Consider the following 25,522-nt stretch of genomic DNA (forward strand, 5'->3'; position numbering starts at 1 on the left):
AAATAAAGATTTCTAGAAGAAATTAAATAACGTACGAAAGCCATCGGCAGCTGTAGTCAATCGTATATCTGATATTTAAAAAAATACGTGTGGCTAACTCTGTACTGTGCATCAGCCGCTTATTTAGAAATTCCTTTCGCACATTCTGCGCAGCTTCAACGCGATGTGAACGCACACAAAGCCTGATGGCATGACGTAGTGTAGTTGTGCGGTTCGGATTCAGGGGAGAAATAAAGCGCAGGTGATGCGTGAAGAAGAGGAAGAAAAGGAATTTAACTCCATTCGTACATTTTACACCGCGAATGTTGTTATTCGAGCAGGTCCATCACTGACTATATAGTGCCCAGCAGTCGGAATGTAAACATTTACTCTCGAATGATTTCTGAAGAGCTTTAGGACGCTGTAGCGAATACCTGTAATATGAAGACTATGCGGCGGTGTGTGCTGAGGGGACTTTCAGCCCACGCATGATGCCCCTCACCGTGAATGCCATGACCGAAGATGGCGGAGTTGGATGGTGGGGAATTCTCTGCGAATCGTTCACAGAGCAGGTAAAGTTAAGGAGCCTCTCAAGCGGACTTAAATCACTGACTGTGTCAACACGACGCAGCTTTATCTAGTTCTCCGCGTTGAACGTGCAGTCGGTCTACTGAGAGGTCAGGGCACTGAACTGTGAGCACCAAAGTGAGCTTTAGAGATCCTCTGTTTTGGAGGTTGTATTAAAAGAGGTTGTGATTCTTGGCTGAGTAACATCCAGTAATGTGCTGTAGCAAAAGACACAGTAGATGAGTAATGACATGAAAATATATTAGTCCCACCTTACCTATGTACAGTATGTTCCATAGACATGTCCTGTTCTGTGCCCCACTGTTACTGGTTGGCCAAATTACTCGGTGGTCTGTGCTCGTATTTCATAGGACCAGTTCCCCAAACACAGATTTTAGGTATAAATATGGTTTAAATATATAGTTTTTATATAGATACTATGTAAATATACGTTATTTCACTAGCAATGGATTTCAGGCCAGCGTTAAGCAAAGCTAAAGGTTTCTCAGACCCAGATTAAATGTAAACCTACACTAAAATTACAATTATCAGTGGTGTTTCACTGTTGGCCCCGCAAATTAGTCCAAGATTAGGCATAATCCATGTCCAGGAAACAGACCCAAATAATCTACATTCTTTGCTTAATCTGATTCCAGAAAATTGGCCACTGGTGAATGTATAGAACCATTAACTATGGTAATGTTTACTAATGTTTTTATTTTTATTTTTTACATTTATTTACATTTACAATTACATTTATCTCAGTGTGGTATATTCTTCTGAATAATGAATTTAAACACTATTGTAATATAAGTGTCAGATTTTCTCTCATCCTCACAGTGCGTGGTGTTATATCATTCTTACGCTCTTCCTGAGTCAGGATCGGTTATTTCTTTGATGAATAATTGACTGCTGATAAATAATTAAAAAAGAAAGGGCAGTTGCTGGTGTCATGTTGATTCGTGCTTAGAAACTGACAAACTGTTGCTGGGGAATTGTAATACAACAGACCAGTGAGACGCATTTCTGAAGTTTCATGGATTATATAACCAGAGATTATGAGCCGAGAGTTGTGAGAGATAAAAGGCCCATGTAAACCGATTCCTCTTTTTCAGCATGGCTAACAATAAGAACAGCTCCCTCCGCTGCACGTTCTCAGCCCCTAGTCACAGTAGCACTCTTCTGAAGGGGTTATCTGCCCTGAGAGAACAAGGCCAGTTGCTGGATGTGGTGCTCGCCATCAACGAAGAACGCTTTCAGGTTCACAAAGCCGTTCTGGCCTCCTGCAGCGACTACTTTAGGTAAGATGATACTTTAAATTGTAGATAAGAGATAGTTTAATGCTTGTTTTGCAAAGTGAATGGAGTTTTGTGAAACATAATATGTGTCAGTCAATAATTTTTGCAATTATCGAGCACTTCCTTTCAGTTTGAATCATTAAATCAAATGGTTACAGAGTCTCATGTTGAAATATATTTGGCCTAAGTGGTGAGTGCAGTATTGTGTATTGACTGTAGAACAATGATGTCACAGGTTTGTTGATGTTGCTGAGTGCTTATGTTAAGTGTCCATTTCTTCCAGAGCTATGTTCACTGGCGGCATGAAGGAATCAAACCAGGACACTATTGAGTTAAAGGGCTTGTCAGCCCGTGGACTGAAGCACATCATTGATTTTGCCTACAGCTCTGAGGTCACTCTAGACTTGGACTGCATTCAGGATGTCCTTGGGGCAGCCGTCTTCCTCCAGATGGTGCCGGTGGTGGAGCTTTGCGAGGAATTCCTCAAATCTGCCATGAGCGTTGAAACATGTCTGAACATCGGCCAGATGGCCACCACCTTCAGTCTATCCTCCCTGAAGGAGTCCGTCGATGCTTTCACCTTCCGCCATTTCCTGCAGATCGCAGAAGAGGAGGACTTCCTTCACATCCCGATGGAGCGGCTGGTCTTTTTCCTGCAGAGCAACAAGCTGAGGAACTGCAGCGAGATCGACCTGTTCCGTGCTGCCATCCGCTGGCTGCAGCACGATGAGTCACGTCGGGCCGGGGCCAACCAGGTGCTTCGCCATGTCCGCTTTCCACTCATGCGCTCCTCTGAGCTGGTGGACAGCGTCCAGACCGTGGACATCATGGTGGAGGACGTGCTGTGCCGGCAGTACCTTCTTGAAGCCTTCAACTATCAGATCCTTCCTTTCCGTCAGCATGAGATGCAGTCTCCTCGCACGATCATTCGCTCAGATGTTATATCGCTCATCACGTTCGGTGGCACGCCTTACACCGACAATGACCGCACGGTTAGCAGTAAAGTGTATTATCTCCCTGATGGCGCAGCACGGCAGTTCAAGGAGCTGACTGAAATGGAGTCTGGCTGCAGCCATGCTTGTGTGTCTGTTCTGGACAACTTTGTGTACGTAGTGGGCGGCCAGCACCTGCAGTACCGTAGCGGTGAAGGTGCAGTGGATGTTTGCTTCCGCTACGATCCCCACCTAAACCAGTGGTTGCGCATCCAGTCCATGCAGGAGAGCCGCATCCAGTTCCAACTCAATGTCCTGCAAGGCCAGCTGTATGCCACTGGAGGGCGTAATAGATCCGGAAGCTTATCTTCTGTAGAATGCTACTGCCCTAAAAAAAACGAATGGACTTACGTAGACTCTCTAAAGAGAAGGATATGGGGTCATGCTGGGACGACATGTGGAGACAAACTCTACATCTCTGGGGGATATGGGGTTTCTGTGGAGGACAAAAAGACCCTCCACTGCTACAATCCAGTCACAGACCAGTGGGACTTCAAATGCCCCATGAATGAGCCTCGGGTTCTGCATGCTATGATCAGTGTAAATGACCGTGTGTATGCTCTGGGAGGCAGGATGGACCATGTGGACCGCTGCTTTGATGTGCTAGCAGTGGAGTATTACGTTCCAGAGACGGATCAATGGACAACCGTCAGTCCTATGCGTGCAGGCCAGTCTGAGGCTGGCTGTTGCTTATTGGACCGAAAGATCTACGTCGTTGGAGGATACAACTGGCATCTGAATAATGTCACAAGCATCGTCCAAGTCTATAACACTGAGACGGACGAGTGGGAGAGGGATCTGCACTTTCCAGAGTCTTTCGCTGGAATCGCTTGCACTCCTGTAATACTGCCACAAACTGTCACTCAGCGATGATGGCCTAGCAAGAAAATGTGAGGTGATGTGTTACATGGGATAGCTAAAGTTACGTCTTAATTGTAACATTTCCTGCCTGCTTTCTCAACCAGTTGCATTTTGGTTATGAACTTTTATATAGTTCTCCCAAATGGAATAATCCAGTATTTTTCAACCTAATCTCTATCTGCCTCATCTGTATTCTACTCTTGATTACAACAGATAATAGTTATCCCAGTGCTTAGAAAAGAACAGTAAACCTGTTTTCTCAAAACTCACTTGTGACATCAACCAAAGTGCTGAATAAATCTTAATAGCATACGCCGGTTAAATTGAAATGTAGCAACAATAATAACCATCATTAGATCATTGCTCAATAAAATAAAAATGAACGTGAAATAATGGCATAATAACCAAACACTCAGCTGTCCGAAGATAAGTATCACAATTTTATTCATTAAGCAATGCTTCCAAACAACATCCCAAACATTTTTAGTCTGGATAAACTGCATTTTATGGTGTTCTCACACTGGACAATGATGAAAGCAAGACTGTAGCCTTCACCTGTTTAATCCTAAAACTCTTTACATAAAACATGTTACATATCACAAAAAATTGACCAAAGTAAATATATACATCCTTTTGACTGCACTAAACTGTCCTCTCCTAAAAAGATTAGCTGTTTTATTTCCTGTACATCCTTTTTGTCCCAAGTGCGGGTGGCAGCATCACTGATGGGTGACTCCAGCTTGTTTAAAAAGTGTTACAAGGTATGGGCAGTAAGGAGTAAGAATTAAAGCTACACTGTGTAATAGGTTTTTGTTAAAACTGAACAAAGTATTCTGGAAAAAAAAACAAACACGCTAATATATGGTGTTCATGTGCTGCTGAGAGTCAGCCTGGAAAGCCTGAAATAATAATTTAAAAGAAGTGTCCAGGATTTGCTGGATTTTTTCAGAACAAATTATCCTTACATCCTTACATGTTAATGTCACACACACAGGTTCAAAAAGAAGGTCTCAAATGCTAAATTAATATTATACTGATGAAGAAATGATGAGAATAGTAGATAATTCACTCACATCCTCGGAAGACACGTCCTTCATCAAGTTCCTACTCTTTTAACACGCTCGCAAACATCAGATTTATCTGCTCTAGAGGGATCTGAAGCACATCAGACTTTACAAAATGTTCTTCCACATATTGCATCACCCACCAAGGTGGTCTCCGAATCCTCAAAACGTATATAGAGTAGCTTTAAGTAAGGAGAGAAAATAAAGTTAAAGGCAAAATCTGTTAAAGTTGAGAGGCATGGTGTGAGAACCTAAACATCAAATTTGAATCCGAATTAGCAAACACACATTATCTACGCACACATTATCTACATGCAGATTATCTAAGCTGCTTATCTTCTTGAGTCGCTGGGGGGTGCTGGAGCCTATCCCAGAAGGTGGGAAACACCCTGTACAGATTGCCAGTCCATCACAGGGCAGATTTTGGGACATGACATCTGAACCTGACCAAACTGGGGAAAAAAGCGCTAGTCCCATCTCTGAATGAATTTTACCGATTCACGGCTTAATTTACAAAAACCTTTGACTGAAGAATTCATGAAAGTGCTCTACAATAATATTTGTTTCACTTAAACATTTACTGAAGGAGCTCAGCAACTGCCTATTGACTTCTATTATAAGTGAGCTTCGAGTCAGTTCAGGGAAACACATTAAAATCGTTGCCGATCATAATAGACCCATCCGCAACAGATACAGTAGATAGAGATTAGGTTGGAAAATGCTGAAATATTCCTTAAACTTGATTGTAACTGTAATTTCAGTGGTATGAGTGTAGTCTTGGTCTTTTTGTCCTGTGTGAGCATCTTTTACAAGGTGTATGACCAATTCATATTCCCTTGCATATTGAATGTCTAAAGGCAAGCCTTTCATGTGTAGCTGAGATATCCATGTGTGATCATTTATAACTACTACAAAATTAGGTACAAAGATTATAATAAGCTATGATCTACAACCCAAACATCATGTAAGCGCAGAGTGGATAAAGACAAAAATTGCTTTATGACCTCTACGATGACATCCAACTATGCACCTTCTTTGAAAAACCTTAACGGAATAAGATACTGGATTAGATATACTGTAACGGTCCTGTAGCAAGTAGAGTACTTAATGTTCTCTTAGTGTGTGGGCAGTTTTTGCTGGTTTCTCAGGCCTAGTGCTGAGAGCCCCACCCTCTGCACATTTTACTCTTGTCCCTAGCCAACTGGACCTGATTCAGCTCATCAGCTAATTAACAAGGCCTTCATCAGCTGGGTCAGGTGCATTAGAGCAGTGAAATCATGGAATTGTACAGAACATAAGGTCCTTCACAAACCTCTGAGGAAATTTCTCAACTCATTAGCACTTCTAGGGAAGATTGTATCCCATCTTTGAAAGTGTGGGTTAAAGGCATTGTTATGTGAAAAATCAAATTTACACAGTTTTCTCTTAACCCCAAAATGTAGTCGAGTCATTATCATGAACATGACAAATACTGGGAGCCAATTTACAAAAGATAAAATGACTAAAACTTCATGTTTTCCTTTTTTTGGATATACAAACAATAATGCTCTTGGTTCAATGCCTAAACTTGAATTATTTAGTTCATATTAAATCTTCCAATTTAAGTGGCCAAATTCTCAATTATTTATTTATTTATTTATTTTTTGGGGGGTAAAATTTTACAGTCTGTATACTTTTGTATATGGTATTTAGCATTTTTATCTCATTACCACAACACATTGACAGCCATTGAGGTTTTTCTTTTCACTTGTGGTTCACATCCTTGCAAGGAAATGCATTAGAAAACACCTGTTTATAACACTCAGACCTTTATAGACATGTTTTGAGGCGGTGTAGCGAGAATAGCTCATCCACCAAGACATTTTCTTGCCATTACAACCGTTTTTATCTTTGTGACATATTTTGTCTATTTATTCTTTTAGATAACTGTATGTCATTCAGTGTAAGTAAACCACTTAAGAAAATCTATTTGAGATTATTTGACATAATTTGAAAGATGCTAATTGCTGGAGTCCAAGATTTCATTACTTGTATTGTAAATCCAGATATCTTGGCAAATCGACTACAATTGGGAGAAAATTGTGTAAATTTCATTTTTTGTGTTTTTTTTTTTTATTTTTCTACTCATTGAAATTTAACTCTACAATGGGTTCTCAATATTTTGCAGGTTTTCTTACTAAAGCACAAGTTTTTGATCACATTTCAAAAAACTTTGATCAGTTCCAGTTACCTCGGTTAATGTCCTTAATAACTCCTTTCTCCCTCATAGTCTTTGTGATGCCTCACAAAGTCAGTAAGCACATAGACGTATTTCAAAATGCACTTTAACCGAATACAGTGTGGCAGGATCCAAGTGTGGACCAGACGGAGTATGTTCACTGTGATGGCTTAGTGGAAAAATACAATGGACTGAAATTCTGGTATGATTTGTATAGTATTACTGCAGAATGAATTGAAGAAAAAAACAACAGAAAAAAACTTGTGGTCTTACATAAGTGTGCTACTGTTACCACAGTGTGTTTTGTAAGACTGCATTGGCATGCTTTTTCTTCCTATATATGAATGTATAAAGATCACCACAGTCTTAAATACTGCAGCATTCAGTAGGTATCTTACAACACTGGATGCTGTAGTGATGTTTTCTAGTTTTTGTTTGTGTTCTATACAATCTGTTTGTATGACGTGATTGAGTTTGTAATGATCAAGCACATTATGGTACTATATCTGTATCGGAACTAGGTGTTGTTATGAAACATAATTTGTCCTCATGAAATGATTAATGGGAGCTATTGTTGGCTCAGGACTTTTCTAGGACAGCGTATTAGCTAATCTGCCTTTAAGGCATTGAACATGAAGGTATCTGGGTAACCTGAGGTAGAGAAAATGTGAGCTAGCACTTTTGAACATAATGAGTGAGACTGAGTTATTTTGATCCTTTGATTTTTTTTTTTTTGATCTTCTTAAACTTTTGACCCTTTGATAATTTTTTTTTAATATATCTCTCACATGATTGTGCAGGCATTACTTATCATTGATGTGCTGTGAAATGACTGCACAATATCTCTAAGTCTCCACTACAATTAGCAAAATGCTTCAGTTAATTTTATTTTATGACATACACTCTTTAAACTATGGTTCTTTGAGGGTTCTTTAGTAAAAGCAGTGGTTCTATTTGGAACCATACGTTTTATATAGAACCATTTTATGCGTAAATGGTCCTTTGCATGGATGGAGAGTGTGTTGTATATGGTTCTATATAGAACTTTTTTGAAAATTGCATCAAAAAAAGGGTTCTTCTACTGTTATAAGCCTGACATTGTAACAGTAGAAAAAAACGTTTGTGGTGCTATATATAGCCTTTTCTAAAGAACCCTTGAACCATCTTTTTAAATATCTAGTTTTCACTAGATCCGATCGAAGCCTTTAGTTGCAGGAACCACCTTTTCATCTTTAAACAATTTTATTCTTAGCTAAATATAAAAAGATGGTTCTTCAAGGGTTCTTTAGTGAACAAAATGGTTCTATATAGAACCATTCAACCATCCATAATCACTCAAAGAACATCATGCAAAGGGCTCTTTGTGCCATGAAAGTGTTCTTCAGATTGATGGAGAATGTGCTGCAGATGTTTCAATGTAGAACCTTTTTAAAAGGGTTCTATATAGCACCAAAAAGAGTTCTTCTATTATCGCGATAAAGCTGGTAACAACAATCCTTTTTAAAGCTATATAGAACCTTTTTCAAAAAGAAAATATAGAACCATCTACAGCACATCGATCTGAGGAACGCTTTTACAATGGCAGAGAACCCTTTAATCATCCAATCTTTGTGTGTTCATGGTTCTATATAGAACCATTTTCTTTACTAAAGAACTCTCGAAGAACCCTCTTTTAAAGAGTGGGAATGGAGGTTTGATGCTTGTCAGCTCTTGCAGAGTTTTGAATTATTAAGGTCTTTATGCTGTTGGTGGAAAATAAAGGGTGACTTAAAATCATTTTTATACATGAAACAAGAAATTACCTCTTTGGCTTTGGTTTCAACTCTCCTACCATCAGGTCTTTGTTGACAGAGAAAGTGGAATGAATAGAAAACGTTAGCCAAGAGTTAGTGATGTGCTAGTGTATGTGTTAAATTATATAACTTATTAAAGACCAATGATTTCAGCATCTCTAAAAGTTGTTTAAGTTTGGCCCAAATCACCCCTGTTCCTTCAAACTATTCACATCTTAACGTTATGACTAAGAGCTTAGCATACAGCAGTCTCTGCTCATTCAGGACCTGGAAGAAGCATTAAACCCCCATCCACCGTGTAATGTGAAGATTAAACTAAACTTATTCAAGGCTGAAAATTTCGTAGTTTATACAAACATCTACTCATCAGAGTTTGATGAGTATGCGAAAGAACCTTTTTAGTTTTTATGCTATTTACAGTATACTAAAAAACTACAGGAACTTTCATTTTGTTTGTGCTAAAGCACTAACCTCAGACATTTCTGGTACATCTCAGGCATTTATGAAGAGTACGCTGACAGTAAATTTGACTTTTTTTCCTATGAATTAATTTCACCTCATTCACCTCAGGCTTTCTAACTTTCTAATCCTTCCTCAGAACACCTGCCGTTTTACGAGAGTATTGCCATGAATGCGTCAAACATGAGGAATGTAGTTAAAATTCACATATTTTATCATTGTTCCTCTTTTTTTATTAATGTGTAAGTACTGTGTTATTGTGTTATGTCAGGGGAATGGGCATGTTATATAAAATTCCCATGTGTGCTCTACTTTGATATGTGCAGTGTTAAATACTGTGAAAGAGATCTGCTATGCTTGTTCATTGTCCTATGATACTGAATGTATTGCCCTTTGTAGCACTTTTATGGTCCTTACCCATTTTCTTTTCCTCTTCTTTCCATATGTAAGATTATTTTTACTCCCTTTTTCACCCAGCTAATATTGGGGTACCAATACATGGTGTCTTGAATAATAAAAAAAATGAAATGGATAGTTGTGCTTTGCCATCGACCTCTGTGTGTAATACAGTGCAACTATTGCAGTTTACAAAATGTTGACAAGTCACATTTTTCCTCTGTCAGCAAAGGCTTGTATAGTTTTATTGCTGTTTATTGGAATCAGCCCTTAAAGTAGCAAGCAGGCTGTGACAGATGTGTAAATTCTCATGTTTCTTCTGGCAGGTCCATTATTTTTGATGTGTAAATTCCTCAACGGTTACTGCACCTATGGAAAGCTGTCTAGGTTTTTAAGCCACAAATGTTGATCTCAGCAATTTAGTTTGAATATTATTAGTCCTAGTAAAAATGGGAAATTCCACAAGTAAAAAATATAAACCTAACATGTCAAAAGGCAGTTTGTATCAGTAGGAATTATGTTTTAGCATTTATTATTTCCTTTCTTCCTTGTCAAAATTTTTCCCTATTCATTTAAGTGAAAGAAACAGTATGGATTAAATTATAACATGTGCTAATACCATTTTACATATGTATTTTAAATTTTGACACATTGAACTTAATTCAATAATCCACGAGAGGCCATACTTTACAGTGTTTTATTAATCACCGGTAAGGGGTGTTGTTAAGCATGACACGAAGTACACCCCCCTTTCACTGTACTGAAGGATTAACTGTAAAACTGCAAAACTGTAACTTTTACCATGAATCCTTAAGCAAATACTTAAATTCAAGGCTTACAATGATTATTAATGGGGGCCCTGCTACCCTGTTAGCTGTCTTTCTAGTTTGGTTGTTAAGAAAATAACAAAACTGGGTTCTTATGTAGGGTGTGTTTTGGGGCTATTTACTTCATATACGTGTTGGTGCTTGGTCTAATTTATCAATACACTCAATCCATGCAAGCAACGTTAAGGTACATTCATAGAAAATTCAGTTGTTGTGAGGCAATCATAGGTGTGCATTTATAGGCTTCAAACATGCTTCAGCCTATCAAATTTTAGGACTGAAACTGTTTTATGATTTGAATTATTATTTGTTCTAATTGATTTCTTGCGAAAATGTACTAGTTCCACACGCAACACAGTTTAAAATTTTGCAATTCAGTGTTCACTTATACTGAACAAAAACGTAAATGCAATACTTTTCACTGAAAACATTTTACCAAAACCCTGCAAAAAGCTGTTACATTTATATTTTTGTTCAGTATAAGACGTTAATACAAACATGTAATACTTAACATTTCAAAATGTACCTAAATGTCTTTACATAATGTCTTCAAGAGCCTAAAATTGGTGGTAACAAAATACCAGAGACTTTATCAAGGTACCTACCGCAAACCCTGCCAAGGAACCAACGTGAATTCCATGCTGGTCTAAGCTGGACTTTGCTGGTTTAGCTGGTCACCCAGCATGATCTTGCCGGTTGACCAGCATACCCGCATCTAAAAACAACATTATGCTGGTTTTGCATGTGACCAGCCATGCTGGTCTGAGCTGTTTTTTCTAGTAAACAACTATGGCGTTCATGGACCCTAATCCGCATGTACAATTAAAATGTGCAGAATTAAAAAAAAATCTTTATTGTGCATTGATGTCGTTTCACTATTTTAATCCAAGAACATTATATTTTGGTGCATTTTATGACGGAGGAACATGCTGAGAGTTTTACGAACGATACGGACTCCAACCCCCATAATCCTTCGCGCGGCGACGACGCGGCGGCGCCACGTACGTCTGGCGCAAAAAAAGAGAGAGAGGTCTGTTTTGGAGAAGAACGGAAGATGGCGACCTCAAACAATCCGCGAAAATTCAGCGAGAAGATCGCCCTGCACAACCAGAAGCAGGCAGAGGAGACCGCGGCGTTTGAAGAAGTCATGAAAGACCTGAGCATTACTCGGGCGGCACGGGTACGTGTCGGGTTTATTTTTCCTCTCGGTGTTTTCGGGGAGGAGGAGGAGGAGGAGGAGGAGTAGGAGTGGGGGAGCTCGTTAGCCGAGCAGCTAAAGCTTTAAGCGGAACACACACGACTCAACGACCTTCCCGTCGACTGACATCCACAATAAAACCATGTCGACACAGAAACCTGACGAAACGCGTCTCGTTTCAGTTCATTTAGTCGAGCAGTGAGGCGAGCGAACCAGAGAAACGATGCGGATGCGCAGAAGCGAGGCTGTTCGACAGAAAAAAAACGGGCAGCCTGCCTACAGATGTGCTGCACATCTGCACGGAGCCTGCTGGCTCAGATTTACTCCGTGTTACTCTTTGTTTCATACGTTCAAAATGTCCCGCATTGTCACTCCCCGTATTTTTATCCACTCATATTTATACATAAATTCTGAATATTATAGACCTGAAATGGCTTTAAGGCTCTAGTTATGAGTGGCATAGACTGCATGCCATCTCCTCATTGCCTTGCAAGGCCAGGATATTAGCTGCTCTGCCCACTCTCTTCTTCAACTTTGCCAAAATCCTGACATGCCTTTCGTTTGAGTTTGTTCGTGCTCACCATAGTGAGGGATCTGTAACACAGTAACACAGCCAAAGCCTCCATAAGAGTCTACTTGGCCCCGTCTGTTTAGTTTTAATTTGACAGCTTCATAGATAAGCAGTGCTCCACTGATCTGCTTTTCTAATCGAGCCCCAGATTTTTTGTTTTAATGTTTTCCCTTTATGGTATTCCAGTTAAGTTTCATTCACTCATGCATTCATGCTGTCATTCACTCTGTCACTCATTCATGCACTTTTATTTTGCACAGCTGCAGTTGCAGAAGACCCAGTATTTGCAACTAGGCCAGAATCGTGGTCAGTGCTATGGAGGTTCACTGCCCAATGTCAATCAGATTGGAAATAGCAACATTGACCTGCCTTTTCAGGTGAGCCCTTAGAAACTATATGAGTTGAAAACGTCTTTTTGTTTGTCACTGTTTTGGTGGATCTGCCCCATTTAGTTAACCCACTTATAAGTGGAGATATTCTCACAAGTACTGTTCGTGAATCTTACGGCTAGACAATTTTTGACTAAAATTTGCTTGACCTAGTTAGGCTTTTACCTACGTTAAGTGCTTGTAAAGTGTAATATCTGTAAAATAAATGCTTAATTGTCACATTATGCTTGATCTTCACAATCTGTGACTTAATATAGTCTCGAGATACCAAAGATCAGCTTAAAATGCAGTTAAAATGAAACAGATACAAAATAGTTTAAAATTATAAAATTGTTTTGAATACAGAACATGTATATTTAAATAATGCCGTAAGAAGTACACCTAATTTAAACACATATTGCTGTGTGCGTCCTTCATCGATTACTTCTTATGGCAGGAACCCATTTTAAAAGGCATTTTAACTGTTGCACACCATATAAGTCACCTCAAACCCCGCCCGCAGATAATTCCATGTAGCAGGGTGTGAGAATCTGGATTGCTTCCCACATTAAGACCTAGCACACAGTGGATCTGTGTACCATTATTGTTGAGAAATGGGGGTGCCATCACTGCCTTTATCATTGCTTTTCATTTATGAAACATAAGCAAGACTACAAACAAAACAATCTGATGGTTTCATTGCTTTTATGCTTGCATATTGCCTGTCCATCTTTGATTAAAAGGCTGCACTGTATTTTTATTTGTCCAGCTATGCCTCGCCATTGAAGTGAATATAAATAAGGGGTGTCTGTGTTCCGTTCTGTGAGTGGAGATATCTTAAACTTATGAGATTCCTTTTCAGACTACAGTTTTGGATACCAGTCGAACGACTCGGCACCATGGCTTGGTGGACCGTGTTTATCGTGACAGGAACAGAATCACATCTCCACATCGCAGACCTCTGTCTGTGGACAAACATGGCCGTCAGATATCCTTTTTTATTAGTGGTCTGGTTGACTCAACAAAGTCAACTGTTTTCTCTTTATTCAGCCACAGACCTCTGAACACCAGGGGCCAGTTTCATGGACATGGATTAAGCCTAATTTTGGACTAAATGCAGTGCCGGTGGGGTTTCATTAGTCTATGTTTAGGCTTAATCTGGTCAGTGGAAACTGGAAGTTACATCTTAAGCAGTGCATTTTCTCAGCTGAAGGAAGGAGTTCAGACTGATTGCCATGTTGCCTTAATGTTTGTAGAGGGATATCTGAAAGCAAGAACAAATGGTCAGTCACAAGAATCCTATTTAAAAGTTTTAAATAGTTTGTTTATATTGCATAACAACAGTATCAGAAATAACTGGGGCAAAGGGCAAATATACCACCATCTTCATATTTGTATATTTTAGCCCCTTAAAAAAAAGTAATTATAAGTGTAATAAATTGAATATAGTGAACTAAATAAGTGAACTTATAAAAGTCATGAATCAATGTGATTGCACTAATAAAACAGCTGTTCCTTTCCCACATCGCTTTACTTGTTGATCTTGACCTGGTAGCATGAGCACACTTATCTGTAGATAAAATTGAAGTTATATTTGTGCTACGACTCTAGACTCATGCTTTTAATAAAACATCCGTTCCTTCTCCACATTGCTCAACTCGTTGATCTTGACCTGGCAGCATGAGTGCACTCATCCATAGTTACATTTGTGCTGTGACTCAGTACCCATGCAAATTACATATGTGCATTTTAAAATAAGTGACATCATTTAACTTAACACATTAAAATACCATATGAAAATGGTATTTTGTGTACTTAACAGTGTTTCCCCATTTTTACATAAAATGTCTGTGAATTTCAATCAGCAAGGGCAAAAATTTGCCCCTTAAAATTGCTTCTTAATAATAGCTGTTGTATTTGAGGAGGGTGTTTGGGGTTTATTTTTGTAGATATTATATAATATAATAATATACAATTCATGGCTGTTTCAGTTCCTCAGGTGGCCAGTAATCATTGGAAGTAATAGGGTGTATGTGGCAGTAAAACGGTTGATTCAATGATATTATTACATTCTGTAATCACAACTTTGAAACGATAAGATCATCACAGCAGTGGTCCTACAGAGACAAGGGGTGGTTATTGTGCATATCAATATTCAAGACTGATGATTGAAACAAATAACTGCAGATGATTTTTTTTTCACTGTGAGACAGACTGTTTCGCAGTAAATGAAGCCTTCAGTTAACATTGTAGATAGTGAGCTGACCCAGTCAAACACTTTCCCAAGGACGTCCCCTCCTGGTGAGCGAAAAAAGTAGCTTTTTAATGGCCCAAAACCACTTAAAAAAATCACAATGATCTTTTTTTAGTTTCTGCTTTTTAAACCTGAATAGATTGTAGAACAACAAGGGCTGTAGCCATCACATCCTACTCCTACTACTATGACTAATAAACTTTATTTAATTCTTAATTTATGTTTAATGGCAGTGGAATACAGTGGCATTGCATGTGCGGTTAGTTTAGTGTGTAAATATCGCTCCTGTGCCCACATAAAAATAACATACGCCAGACAGACTTTCAGGTGCTTGAAACAAATGCGACATTTGTCCTTAACACAATTACATTGACAGCTGCCCTTATGGCTCAGTATATCTGTCACCTCCCCCTGACACCAGCTGGAGGAGGTAAGGCAGTGTTTGCCGTTGGGAAGTTCACATGTGTATAACTTACACTTTTACTATGGCACACTTTCACTATCCTCATCCATCTGTTTCAGGACCAATTCTGACTCAGCCTTACATCAGAGTGCCATGAAACCTGCCCCGCAAGACACTTTTGTTGGAGGATCCCAGGAGGTACAGCCAAAACGAGGTAACGGGATTAAGCTTTTTCTTCTTCGTATTGGCCAGTGCTCCCCCCAAATAAAGGGAACTCAGTGACTTTTTTTCTTTCATTTTCTAGTCTTATTGCTCACACCTCCAGATACTGAGGAGGCTGAAACAGAAATGGAAAAAGATGATCAGAAAACATCGTTGCATCCCAAATCCCATGAGGTTCCAGGGATTAAGTGAGTAAAAAGTATACTAAATAATATTGTTAAGCTTTCTGCCATTTCTTTGTTATTGTGTGATTCTGTATTATTATTTTGATAAGGGCCACATACGGTTCAATCACTGAGTTTAGGTAAAGGTAATTTACCTAGCTTCACCTTATTATAACCATTTCAAAGAACATGCATCTATTTCTATACAATTTCTTTTGCTGCTTCCACAGCATATTCCCATCCCCTGATCAAGAAGTGAACACCTCTTTGATGCCAGCCACACACAACACGGGCGGCTCCCTGCCGGATCTCACCAACATTCAGTTCCCTCCTCCTCTGCCGACCCCATTAGACCCAGACGACCCTGTATCCTTCCCCACCCCAAGCACTTCCAGCAGCACGGGCAACCTCACTACCAACCTCACCCACCTGGGCATCAGCGCTGCCAGCCACGTACCTCCCTCACCCCCTGCGCTCAGCGGCCAAACCCAACCTGCTCCTGCCCTCACACTCAACATAGATGTCCAGCAACAGCAGCAGCAGCCATGCCCACAGCAGCTCTCCCCCACTCTCTCTCCCACCCTCTCACCTCAGATGCCCATTTCTCAGGTATTGTCAACCTAACCCATCTTGCCTCTGTTTGGGACTGTGTTGATTATAATATTTACTGTTTCTGACTTTTAAGCCACCTGTTTAGTAGGGCTGCAACGAGCAATTATTTCTATAACTGAATGACCTATTGACTATTATTTAATTAATAAACTGACAGTTTTATGCAAAAGTTTGGGTGCCCCGGTCAATTTACATTTCTTCTTGATTTTATAAGCAAAAAGAAGTTAACACGTTATCTACAGAGCACACACTTCTGCTCATGTTCAATGCATTTTTTTTTCTAAGTAAATTGTCATTGTCAAATTTGTTAACTAATCATTGTAGCCCTGCTGTTATGCCCACCCCTACTTACTACCTCACATATCATGTTTTGCAGCCCATTGCAATGGACACCATGTCTCTGGAGCAGCAACTGTCGCAGTACTCACTCCTCAGTCTGCTAAGCGACCTGCAAAAGCAGCAGCAGACCCTGCCCCAGAACATCCGCCTCATCCAGCTGCCCCCACTCACTGTCAGCTCTGCCTCCAGCACACCACAGACCTCCCTCGCCACCCAGTCGCCGACGGCCACCAGTGCACCAGTCAGCTCGGTGAGTGCAACCTGCACCCATCCTCATTGACAGTGACATAGATGTAACACACAAGGTTACTGCCATAATAAATGGATATTCAGTTGTGCGTTCAGTTTGAAATTAAATTCATTTTATTATTGAGGAGTTGTTTTGGTTTACAAATCCTCGTAATGTTCAGATGAGTGCTCCAGTAGAGCTAAGAGCACACTAGGGTCAGGTTTGACCAACACAGTGCTTTATGGCATGTTTGGTGTTCACACATGGACCCATGTCATAGTGGACCTGTGCTGTCATTCTGAAAGGCCTCTTCCTTCCAGCAGTATCGCAATCAGACTGGGTCTCCAGCCAACCAGTCTCCAACCTCTCCAGTCTCCAACCAAGGCTTCTCGCCTGGAGGCTCGCCTCAAGTAAGGGCGGACCCACCCCGCTGCTTGTTGTGCTTTGGCCGCTCATTTGCTGTCCCAGCTCTCTGTTCTCCTTCCTCCACTTCTCTTTGTCTGCATTCCAACCCCTTTCTCATTGCTCAGATGACGCTGTGATTTTATAGGTACCACTTATCCTGTCTTCTGGTGCCATTGTGACGGGCTAAATGAATGGGTGGGTGAATGGCTTAAAACTTCTCCCATGTAGCATATCAGGATGTACTTCAGTATCATATATAAGGTAGCAGCACATTAGCCAGTTGTCTGTGTATGGCAGGGTTATGGGGGTGTTTAGCTGTATTGCAGTTTAATTACAAAATTGGTTTGATCTAACAGCGTCATTATCAAATGAAGAGCAATGCACAGCCTGTTCTTTTCTCTGCGTAATGCTGACAATGTTGAAGTGCGTTGAAGGCTGTTTAGTCTGTGTTGTTCGCTACAGTAGCTAAATAATATATAGCCTATAGCTAAAGTAGTGGGCGGTATACCAGTTCATACAGTTTAAAACTTTCCTCAGGTAAAAGTTTTGTCATTACTGTTATCAGTATGCCACACATAAGCGCAGATAACACAACGTCAGAACTGTGTAAACAATGCTAATGTTATTCGGTTGAATTGAGTGGCTGAGTCATTGAGTCAAATGTTTGTCACATTTCAAATAAAAATATTAAAATGCAGCTGACCCTCAATCCCGATATCTAGTCAATTGCATCTGAAGTGATCACGTTTGTTTTAAATCAGCAGTCGTAAAGGAGTAACGGTGTCTGATGGTCAGAAACACAGGTGGAAAAGACACATGTGACAAATGACTTGAGAAATTCCATTAAACTAAATTTGGCTTCTTATTTGAATTTCCCATTTCATCTTAAATGGTGCAGCAGTTACACTTAGGCGCCTTTAGGGAGAAGCCAACGTCAGGCTTGTAGAAATTCATGCAACATTTAGGCCCATTTTTGGCAGGCCTGCCAGATTTAATATTAGGAAGCAATATTAACTTAGATGTGTCGATATGTTGTTCAGTTTTGGTTTTACGATTTTGCACAATAAAATGTTTCAGATTTACTTTGGTTGTTAAAAATGTTGAAATGTTTCTTATTAAAAAAGTGACATTCCAGAATAATAAGCTGTTGATAACCTACAAAAATAGGTTTACTTAAGCATCTAAAATTGTTTATCTTGAAAATATATGTGCAGTTTTATATACCAAGACATTAATTATAAGCCAAAATGTTTATTGTACCGTGATACAATGTTTTGATCATCCTGCCCACTACTAGCTAAAAGTAATGCGTGATACATTGCCTTTTTTAGTCAATAGCATACATCCTTGTATTCACTTGCATAAACTGTAGCGAGCGTCAGATTTTTACTATATCCGTGTCCTGTTACCCAGTGACATTTCTTTTGCTTTCAGTATCTCATTAGCTGTAGTGCTAGTGTGCCATGATGCAGTTGACCTCCATGCTCGGTTGCATCCCTGTAATCATCCGGGCTTGGTTGAGAATAGTAGCATGTAATGGCACAACATTAGAAAATCATTCTGTATTAAGGATTTATGACATTATTGTACATAATCTTAAACTCAGAGATGGCTGCTTGAGATTGCTACACTTGCTGCCTGTGGCATACTAATGTAGGTATAGCCTGATAATCACAATATGTGCACATTAGGTCTTAATATTATCTTACTAAAATGGGCATGCACAGTTAATTTGGTGCAGCTGCAATACAAGGACTGTCCTTGTAGCTCCCTACATAGTTGTTTCTTGAACTAGGGCAACATTGACTGAAAACAGCACTGTAGTGACTCTTGCTCATTGTTTTGAAAACAATAGAGACCATTTTGCATATAAAAGTGATATCAGATTAGATTTGTACTGGTTTCCTACTCATTTATCTTTAGCGCCAATCAGGCAAGAACAAAGTTTACGTTGATATTTAACTGCTGATTTCATTTACCAAGTGTGTCGATTAAGAGCTGTATGTTTTATTGATGTTAAGCTTTGTCACTTGAGAGATGTCGCTGCTTTTTAACAGATGTCCCCAGATCTTTTGCGTGGATGTCTTGTGCTAGACATTCCCGCGTATGTCAGCGTCTTGCGCATTTGTCCTGCTATTTACACAAACATTTTCACACCAGCAGACACTGAAGTCTAATGGAAGTAACTGAGATATTTTTTGCTGTAATCGTAGCACATTCCGGTGGTGGGCAGCATTTTTGGAGATTCGTTCTATGAACACCAACTGGCATCCAGACAGACCAACGCTCTGTCCCATCAGGTTAGTGCTTATGAGTGCTTCTGAGGACAGTCTTTAGCCCCTTTCTCTTACCTTTGGGCCCTCTCCTTGGTGGATCTTGTCATATTTGGCTTTACCTAATCTTCTGGAGGGGTCTTGGACCATAAAAGGATTGTCCTGTAAAAGTAACATCATGAGTACATTTCTTAGCATTATAGCAATTACAGTGCCCTCTGTTATTTCCTAGCTTGAGCAGTTCAACATGAACATGATCGAGAACCCGAGCAGTTCTAACAGCCTTTACAGTCAGTGCTCCACACTCAACTACACACAGGCAGCAATGATGGGTTTAACCGGGAGCCACGGCAACTTGCAGGACACACAGCAACTAGGCTACAGTAACCATGGCAACATTCCCAACATTATTCTCACAGGTATATGTTTTTCTCTGTTTCTTATTGTGTAAGTCCTTCCAGGGATCTGGATGTGTGGTGCAATACAGTTTATACATTGTTATGCAAATCTAACCCATATACCTGGACTCATGTCATTTCTGTGCTTTGTATTTTTTCCTGCACATTTCCAATGACAAATATTAGTGACCGGGGAGTCCCCACCTAGCCTGTCCAAGGAGCTGACCAGCTCACTGGCCGGCGTGGGTGATGTCAGCTTTGATGCAGACTCTCAGTTCCCACTGGATGAGCTGAAGATTGACCCTCTGACCCTGGACGGACTGCACATGCTCAACGACCCGGACATTGTTCTCGCCGATCCAGCCACCGAGGACACCTTCCGCATGGACCGACTGTGAAGCGAGCGGTGGCTGGAACTCAAAAGAAGCTCTCTGAAGAGGAAGAGGCTGGAGACTACTTATTGTGCAGCTGCATGGCCACCCAGTTTATCATCCAGTCCACGGCCCTCCCTTCCTCCCCCACATGGCATCTACAATAGCATGCTGCCAAAGCCGTCTGGGGAAGGGAGGCGCTCAAGCACAGAGGTGGAAGTGGCGTTACTACATCCATACTGGCTAGCGTTTGCAAGGCGGCTAGTTTTAAACCTCGTCCGTTGTACAAGTGTGTGCTATGCCCCTCTTTAGGCCTACATGTTGAGTTGCTTTGTTTTGTTATGTTCTTTTGGTTTTTTGAGTTGTTTGTTCATGTTTGTTTTGTTTTTTGTTGATGTTTCTGAGTCTGAGGTGATATTTGTCTTTCTCATGTCATTGTATGTGAGTATTTGTTCCGTTCTCTACGAAAAGCAAGTGTCAAGGTGTGTGTGTGTGTGTGTGTGTGTGTGCGTGTGTGTGCGTGTGTGTGCGTGTGCATGCATGTATGACTGTGTTAAACTTTATTTAACCTAAATATTGAACCTCCTGACTATGATGGCTTTTCCCCCTAAGACACAGCTTTATTTTTACAAACCATTTGGTTTCTTTAGTGCTTTGTGTCTGTTTGCTTATTTATTTATGTATTTTTTTTGTTGTTGTTCACATTCATTTATTTGGCATGTTACATGAATTGCCAAATCTTTTTGTCACTTGTTTTTAATGTTTACGTTACGTGTATTTTTGAAGTTGTTAGTTTGATTCTGTGTGCGTTTGCGTGGGTGTTTTATATGTTTGTGTTAAATTATCTATATATTTAAAAATTTAAATTATTTATTGAACCTTTTTATTTAACACTAAGGAGTACTACTCCCCCCCAATACTACTTTTTATGGATTTGAGAAAGCGTCGCTTGCTACTGTATGTACTTTATTATTGCGAAATGTCTAATGAAAAAACTAGCATCCGCTTTTTTTTAAACTCCAAACATAACTTTACCATGATTATCTATGTGCTGGCGTTGTTGTTTTTACTTTGCCAGCAGACTCACTGATTTAATTGTGTGAAAATGACAGCCTTGCCTATATTTTTGGTAGTGATATTGTAAAGTGTCTTTAAAAGCTAAAAACCTGTATGTTTTCCTTGTTGAGTGAGTTGCTTGTTCAGTTGCAAATTGAAAATGTTAGTGCTGTCGTTGACTTCTGATTTGCATTAAAAGGCTGTCATCGCGCAGGGCCAAAACCGTCAAAGGGAAGCTTCAGAAAGCTACTGAACTCATCACTGTGAGCTGACCTGATTTTGCCTTATGAACAAAAAAAAAAAAGAGCTGTTTTTAAGCTGTCGGTGTGACAAACAAGTTTTCTAATCGTCCTGTTAATGTTTATTCTCGTATCTGAAAAGACTTCTGATCATGCACAATCAGTGGCAGTATTGTGTTTTTATAAATGCAGTTTTTCAATTAAGTACTGTATGGCATGTAGGTTTAAGTGTTCCCGCTTAAATGGAGGTTCTGTTGTGAAGCCAGATGTCCGTCCGTCTGAGCTGCTAAAGTGAAAGTAAGGGGAGGGTACTGCTCCTTATTCTCAGTGCTGTTTACCAGAATGTCGTTCTCGTCTTTATTCATATATATTTGTATATTTGTTTTTGTCTTGTCTGTCATTCATGTGATGTCTCATTTGTCTTTTTCCATTTGAAAAGTTTTAAGGAATCACATCTTTGTAGTTATGTACACTATGAAATTACAGAAAAAAATACTGTTATTCACCGTTTTATGGTTTTATGCCACTTGAAATGGATGGCCTAATTCAGATAAACCGTTATAATCCTGCTTTATGCAGCCGGGGAAAATTAAAGCACTTGGTCACTGCACAAAAAACATTTGGTACCAAATTCGTGTAGTGGCAAATGATGTGCATGATGCCATTTATTATTTGTGAACAATAATTTTGTTATTGTTTAGGTCTTCATGATTGGGAATGAATATTGTTATATCAGTTTTAACTGACTTCAACCAAGAGTCTTGACCTTGGTATGTAGAGTGCAGTCTGTATGTAACAGGACAGTGATGCAGTTTTAGTTTTGGCTTTGCAGTTTTGCACATTTGATTTGAAATGAAACAACTGATGTGTACTTAAAGTGCAGAATGTCAGCTTTATGAATGTCAACCATATGCACTTTTTATGCATAATATTTTACCTTACATAAGTCTGAAATTGTCATGTTTACTACTTAGTTCCTTTTTGCGTTCAGTCTTTTGTTTAATTGAAATGCATGCTCAATCATGGGTATTTGATTTGGCTTGTCAAGAGCATTCCACCATTTTTGGCCCTGAAAAGCTCCTCTATATTCTTTAAAAACCTTCAGAGTATAAATATTGGCTGATACTGGCAGAAAATGTTTGATCATATATCAGAGGGGAAAAAAGAATGAATCCAAGTTTCATATTGCCGCTGTCAAAAGAAAGAAACAATGTATCTCCTTTTTTTTTTTTCTTTTTTTCGGATTTTTTTTTGCTTAATTTGAACATAGCTATTGTCCTTTACAATGTGTCATGATGAATGGATCAATAGAAATGCTTCACTTGCTGTTTTTGCCTTGTCCTGTAAAGTTATTATTTTGGAGATACATTGTTTTTTGGAGAGCGAGGATATGTTCATCTTACGTTAAGCACATCAAAATAGCTCATTTTAAAGCGTAATAGTTTTTAAAGAAAAACATTTTGGATAGGTTTCGGCCAGTGTGCAAGTATCGGTATCAAAAACTTGGTGGTATCGTGGCATCTCTACAATGTACCAGATTGGTTGTAGTATCTATGAACAAACCTAAAGTCTTGGGTACGTCTCTGATTCTGATTTCTCAGCCTCATGATAGCCTATTTTACTGGCAATACTCAAGACACTCCAGATGCCAGTGCCCCACCTAGAACCCACTCCAGACCTTTTGCCAGCTCTTTTCTGCTGGGATGGGACTCCCATTTTGCACTTTATTCTCAGGCATTGTTACAGTTCAGATCCAATGTGCACAGAGTACAGAGCCAAAACAACAGAAAACTGTCACCATCCATTTACTTACAGGCAGCACTGTATTTGGTCTTGGATGAGAAGCCAGATCAATTGGACCTTTGTAAGGGATATGACTTTAAAAAAATTATGAAATGTGAAATGTACAGATTGTGTGATTCCTATGCAAACCAGAGAAAATTTATCAGTCTACAAATTGAAATATATCTTGTTGAATTGAGTGAAATGGTTTATATGGTGTAGCTGTAAAGCTTTTAAAATAGCAACGCACGGATAATATAGATGGTTTATTAGGCGTTTGAAACAGATCAGAAAAAAAACGCAGTACTAACGTCGAGCAGCAGTTTACAGCATGCAGTGTTACAGAAAAGGCCACTTTAAAACAGCATACACTGCTATAGGGTTGGACTTTTTATTTATTTATTTTTTAACCCTTAGACCGTGCCATTCACAATCACTTTCTTTAAACAATGTGTTTTTCTTTTTGACATTTATTTCAAAACTGTTTTTCCTCTCAAACACTTGTATGGTAAATACTGTACATAGAGCTTATCACTAGACTATGATGACTGCATGTCAAAAACAAGAAAAGGATCTTCAGTAAGAGGCCTTCCTTAGCTTGGCTGATTTCATTATAAAATGTGCTGCACATGATACACTATGGACTCTTTTAGCGAGATGCAATGCATGCGTTGATCAAAAAAAAAAAGTGGTTTCATTTGACTGAACGTCACTCATATTCACGTATATTTTGGTAGATCACCTCTGGAAGTACAGTGTATGGGGCTCCATATGAGATGTTGTGCGTCAACACCAAATTACCTTTTGCTTGACCAAAGCAGTTTTGTTTGTTGTTTACTTTTTCCATATTGTAACTGCTAGTTTTCTCTGAAAGTTGTTTTTTTTTCTAGTTACTTTGTTTTTGCGTGTATGTTTGCATTGTTTTCTTTGGCATGGTTGTCGATCATCATGATTGTAGCAAGCTAGACCTTTAGTTTGTTTGTTTGTTTGTTTGTTTTCAGTTGAAATACTTGTCAGCGCTGTTGCTTAGCTTAGCTCTTGCATCTCAACATAAACCCTCACAATCACTAATATATATCACAGCTCAAGTCACTGATATATATGGCAGCTTTCGTGCTACTGTGTGCGTGCGTGTGCGTATGCGTGTGCGTCTCTCTCTTTTTGTATCTTTTCTCAGTGTGTTGCTTCGCACTTTAACAGTGGCGTTATGGCATTAAATTTGGACTGTTTTACCCTCTGAGAACACTGACTGTTTAGCTCTGTAGATTTTATCATGCTTCTCCTTCCTTTTTCTTTCCTTACAGATGGCTAGTCCCTGTAATCAAGGCTATTTTTCCTTAATGTGAAATTTTTCTGGGTGAATTCTCCACTGTATTGCACTGATAACGTTGAGGGATAACACTTTTGGGAGCAAATATGTAACTTCTTAATGCAAACTTAACAAGGGCTCGGTCTTTGTGCTCTAAGTGTAAAAATTGGGAGATGCAGCCAGAATGTATGTTTTTTTTTTTTTGTCCTTAGATCTACAGTAGTTTTCCTCATGCATGGTAATAGCAGTTTTGGGCTTTTTATTGAATCGTTTCAGATCTCAACAGCAGTTTATTTGTTATTTTGGACGTATTTATTTCTGAATGCAGAGCCCCTTTAAAGGAGCCTCCTTCAAACTCCCCTATAAGCCTTAAGAGGACTGCTGGGCAGTTGCTATGGTTCTCATATATATATCCGCCAATTTTCCACCATTATAATAAACTAATGAGGAAGTGGTTCTCTTATACCAGAAATATTTGTTGATTAATCTTTAGAGTAATAGAGTGTGGGCTATATGAAATAGATATAGTATATATGATCCGCCAAACATAAGTGCCATCTGCATTGATTTACTCTCTAAACATCAGTTTTATTTAGTCAAAAAAAAGTGTTTGAGCAGGTGTGTGAAAAAAAAAGATTGTGAAAGTAAAAAAAACTGCTCACAAGAACATAAAAAAGCTTCAAAATCTGCAGTCACTCAGATCAGAAACAATGCTGTTTATATGCATTTTAAATACATGTACTGAGATGAAAAATCCATCATTAAGCTGGAGCTTTTTACCAGCTGTGTACGGCAGAACATTTTCAACAGTGTTTGGGAAAAGTTACATTATTCACAGATGTAGAACTCTCATGTAACTGTATAGATTTTTCTGG

At 39.3% G+C, this 25,522-nt stretch overlaps 2 protein-coding genes across 4 annotated transcripts; both read left to right on the forward strand.

The window, feature by feature from the left end:
* Positions 1-196: 196 nt before the first annotated feature.
* Positions 197-7,923, forward strand: klhl26 (kelch-like family member 26). Its single transcript, XM_036587163.1, has 3 exons — positions 197-551; positions 1,662-1,847; positions 2,128-7,923. The coding sequence occupies exons 1-3, from the start codon at positions 502-504 to the stop codon at positions 3,707-3,709; spliced, it is 1,818 nt and encodes a 605-aa protein (XP_036443056.1). The 5' UTR covers positions 197-501; the 3' UTR covers positions 3,710-7,923.
* A 3,551-nt stretch (positions 7,924-11,474) lies between these two features.
* crtc1b (CREB regulated transcription coactivator 1b) lies at positions 11,475-22,175 on the forward strand. 3 transcript variants are annotated; one of them, XM_036585927.1, is made up of 12 exons: positions 11,475-11,634; positions 12,484-12,600; positions 13,454-13,579; positions 15,214-15,275; positions 15,368-15,462; positions 15,553-15,658; positions 15,865-16,243; positions 16,623-16,835; positions 17,135-17,224; positions 19,433-19,519; positions 19,725-19,911; positions 20,077-22,175. In XM_036585927.1, the coding sequence occupies exons 1-12, from the start codon at positions 11,509-11,511 to the stop codon at positions 20,286-20,288; spliced, it is 1,800 nt and encodes a 599-aa protein (XP_036441820.1). In that variant the 5' UTR covers positions 11,475-11,508; the 3' UTR covers positions 20,289-22,175. The 3 variants fall into 3 exon arrangements, with proteins under 3 accessions (XP_036441820.1, XP_036441821.1, XP_036441822.1); XM_036585928.1 differs by having other exon boundaries at positions 17,138-17,224; XM_036585929.1 differs by lacking the exon at positions 17,135-17,224.
* Positions 22,176-25,522: the final 3,347 nt, after the last annotated feature.

Source organism: Colossoma macropomum, unplaced genomic scaffold (genome assembly GCF_904425465.1).
Source record: "Colossoma macropomum unplaced genomic scaffold, Colossoma_macropomum, whole genome shotgun sequence".
Classification (NCBI taxonomy): Eukaryota; Metazoa; Chordata; class Actinopteri; order Characiformes; family Serrasalmidae; genus Colossoma; species Colossoma macropomum.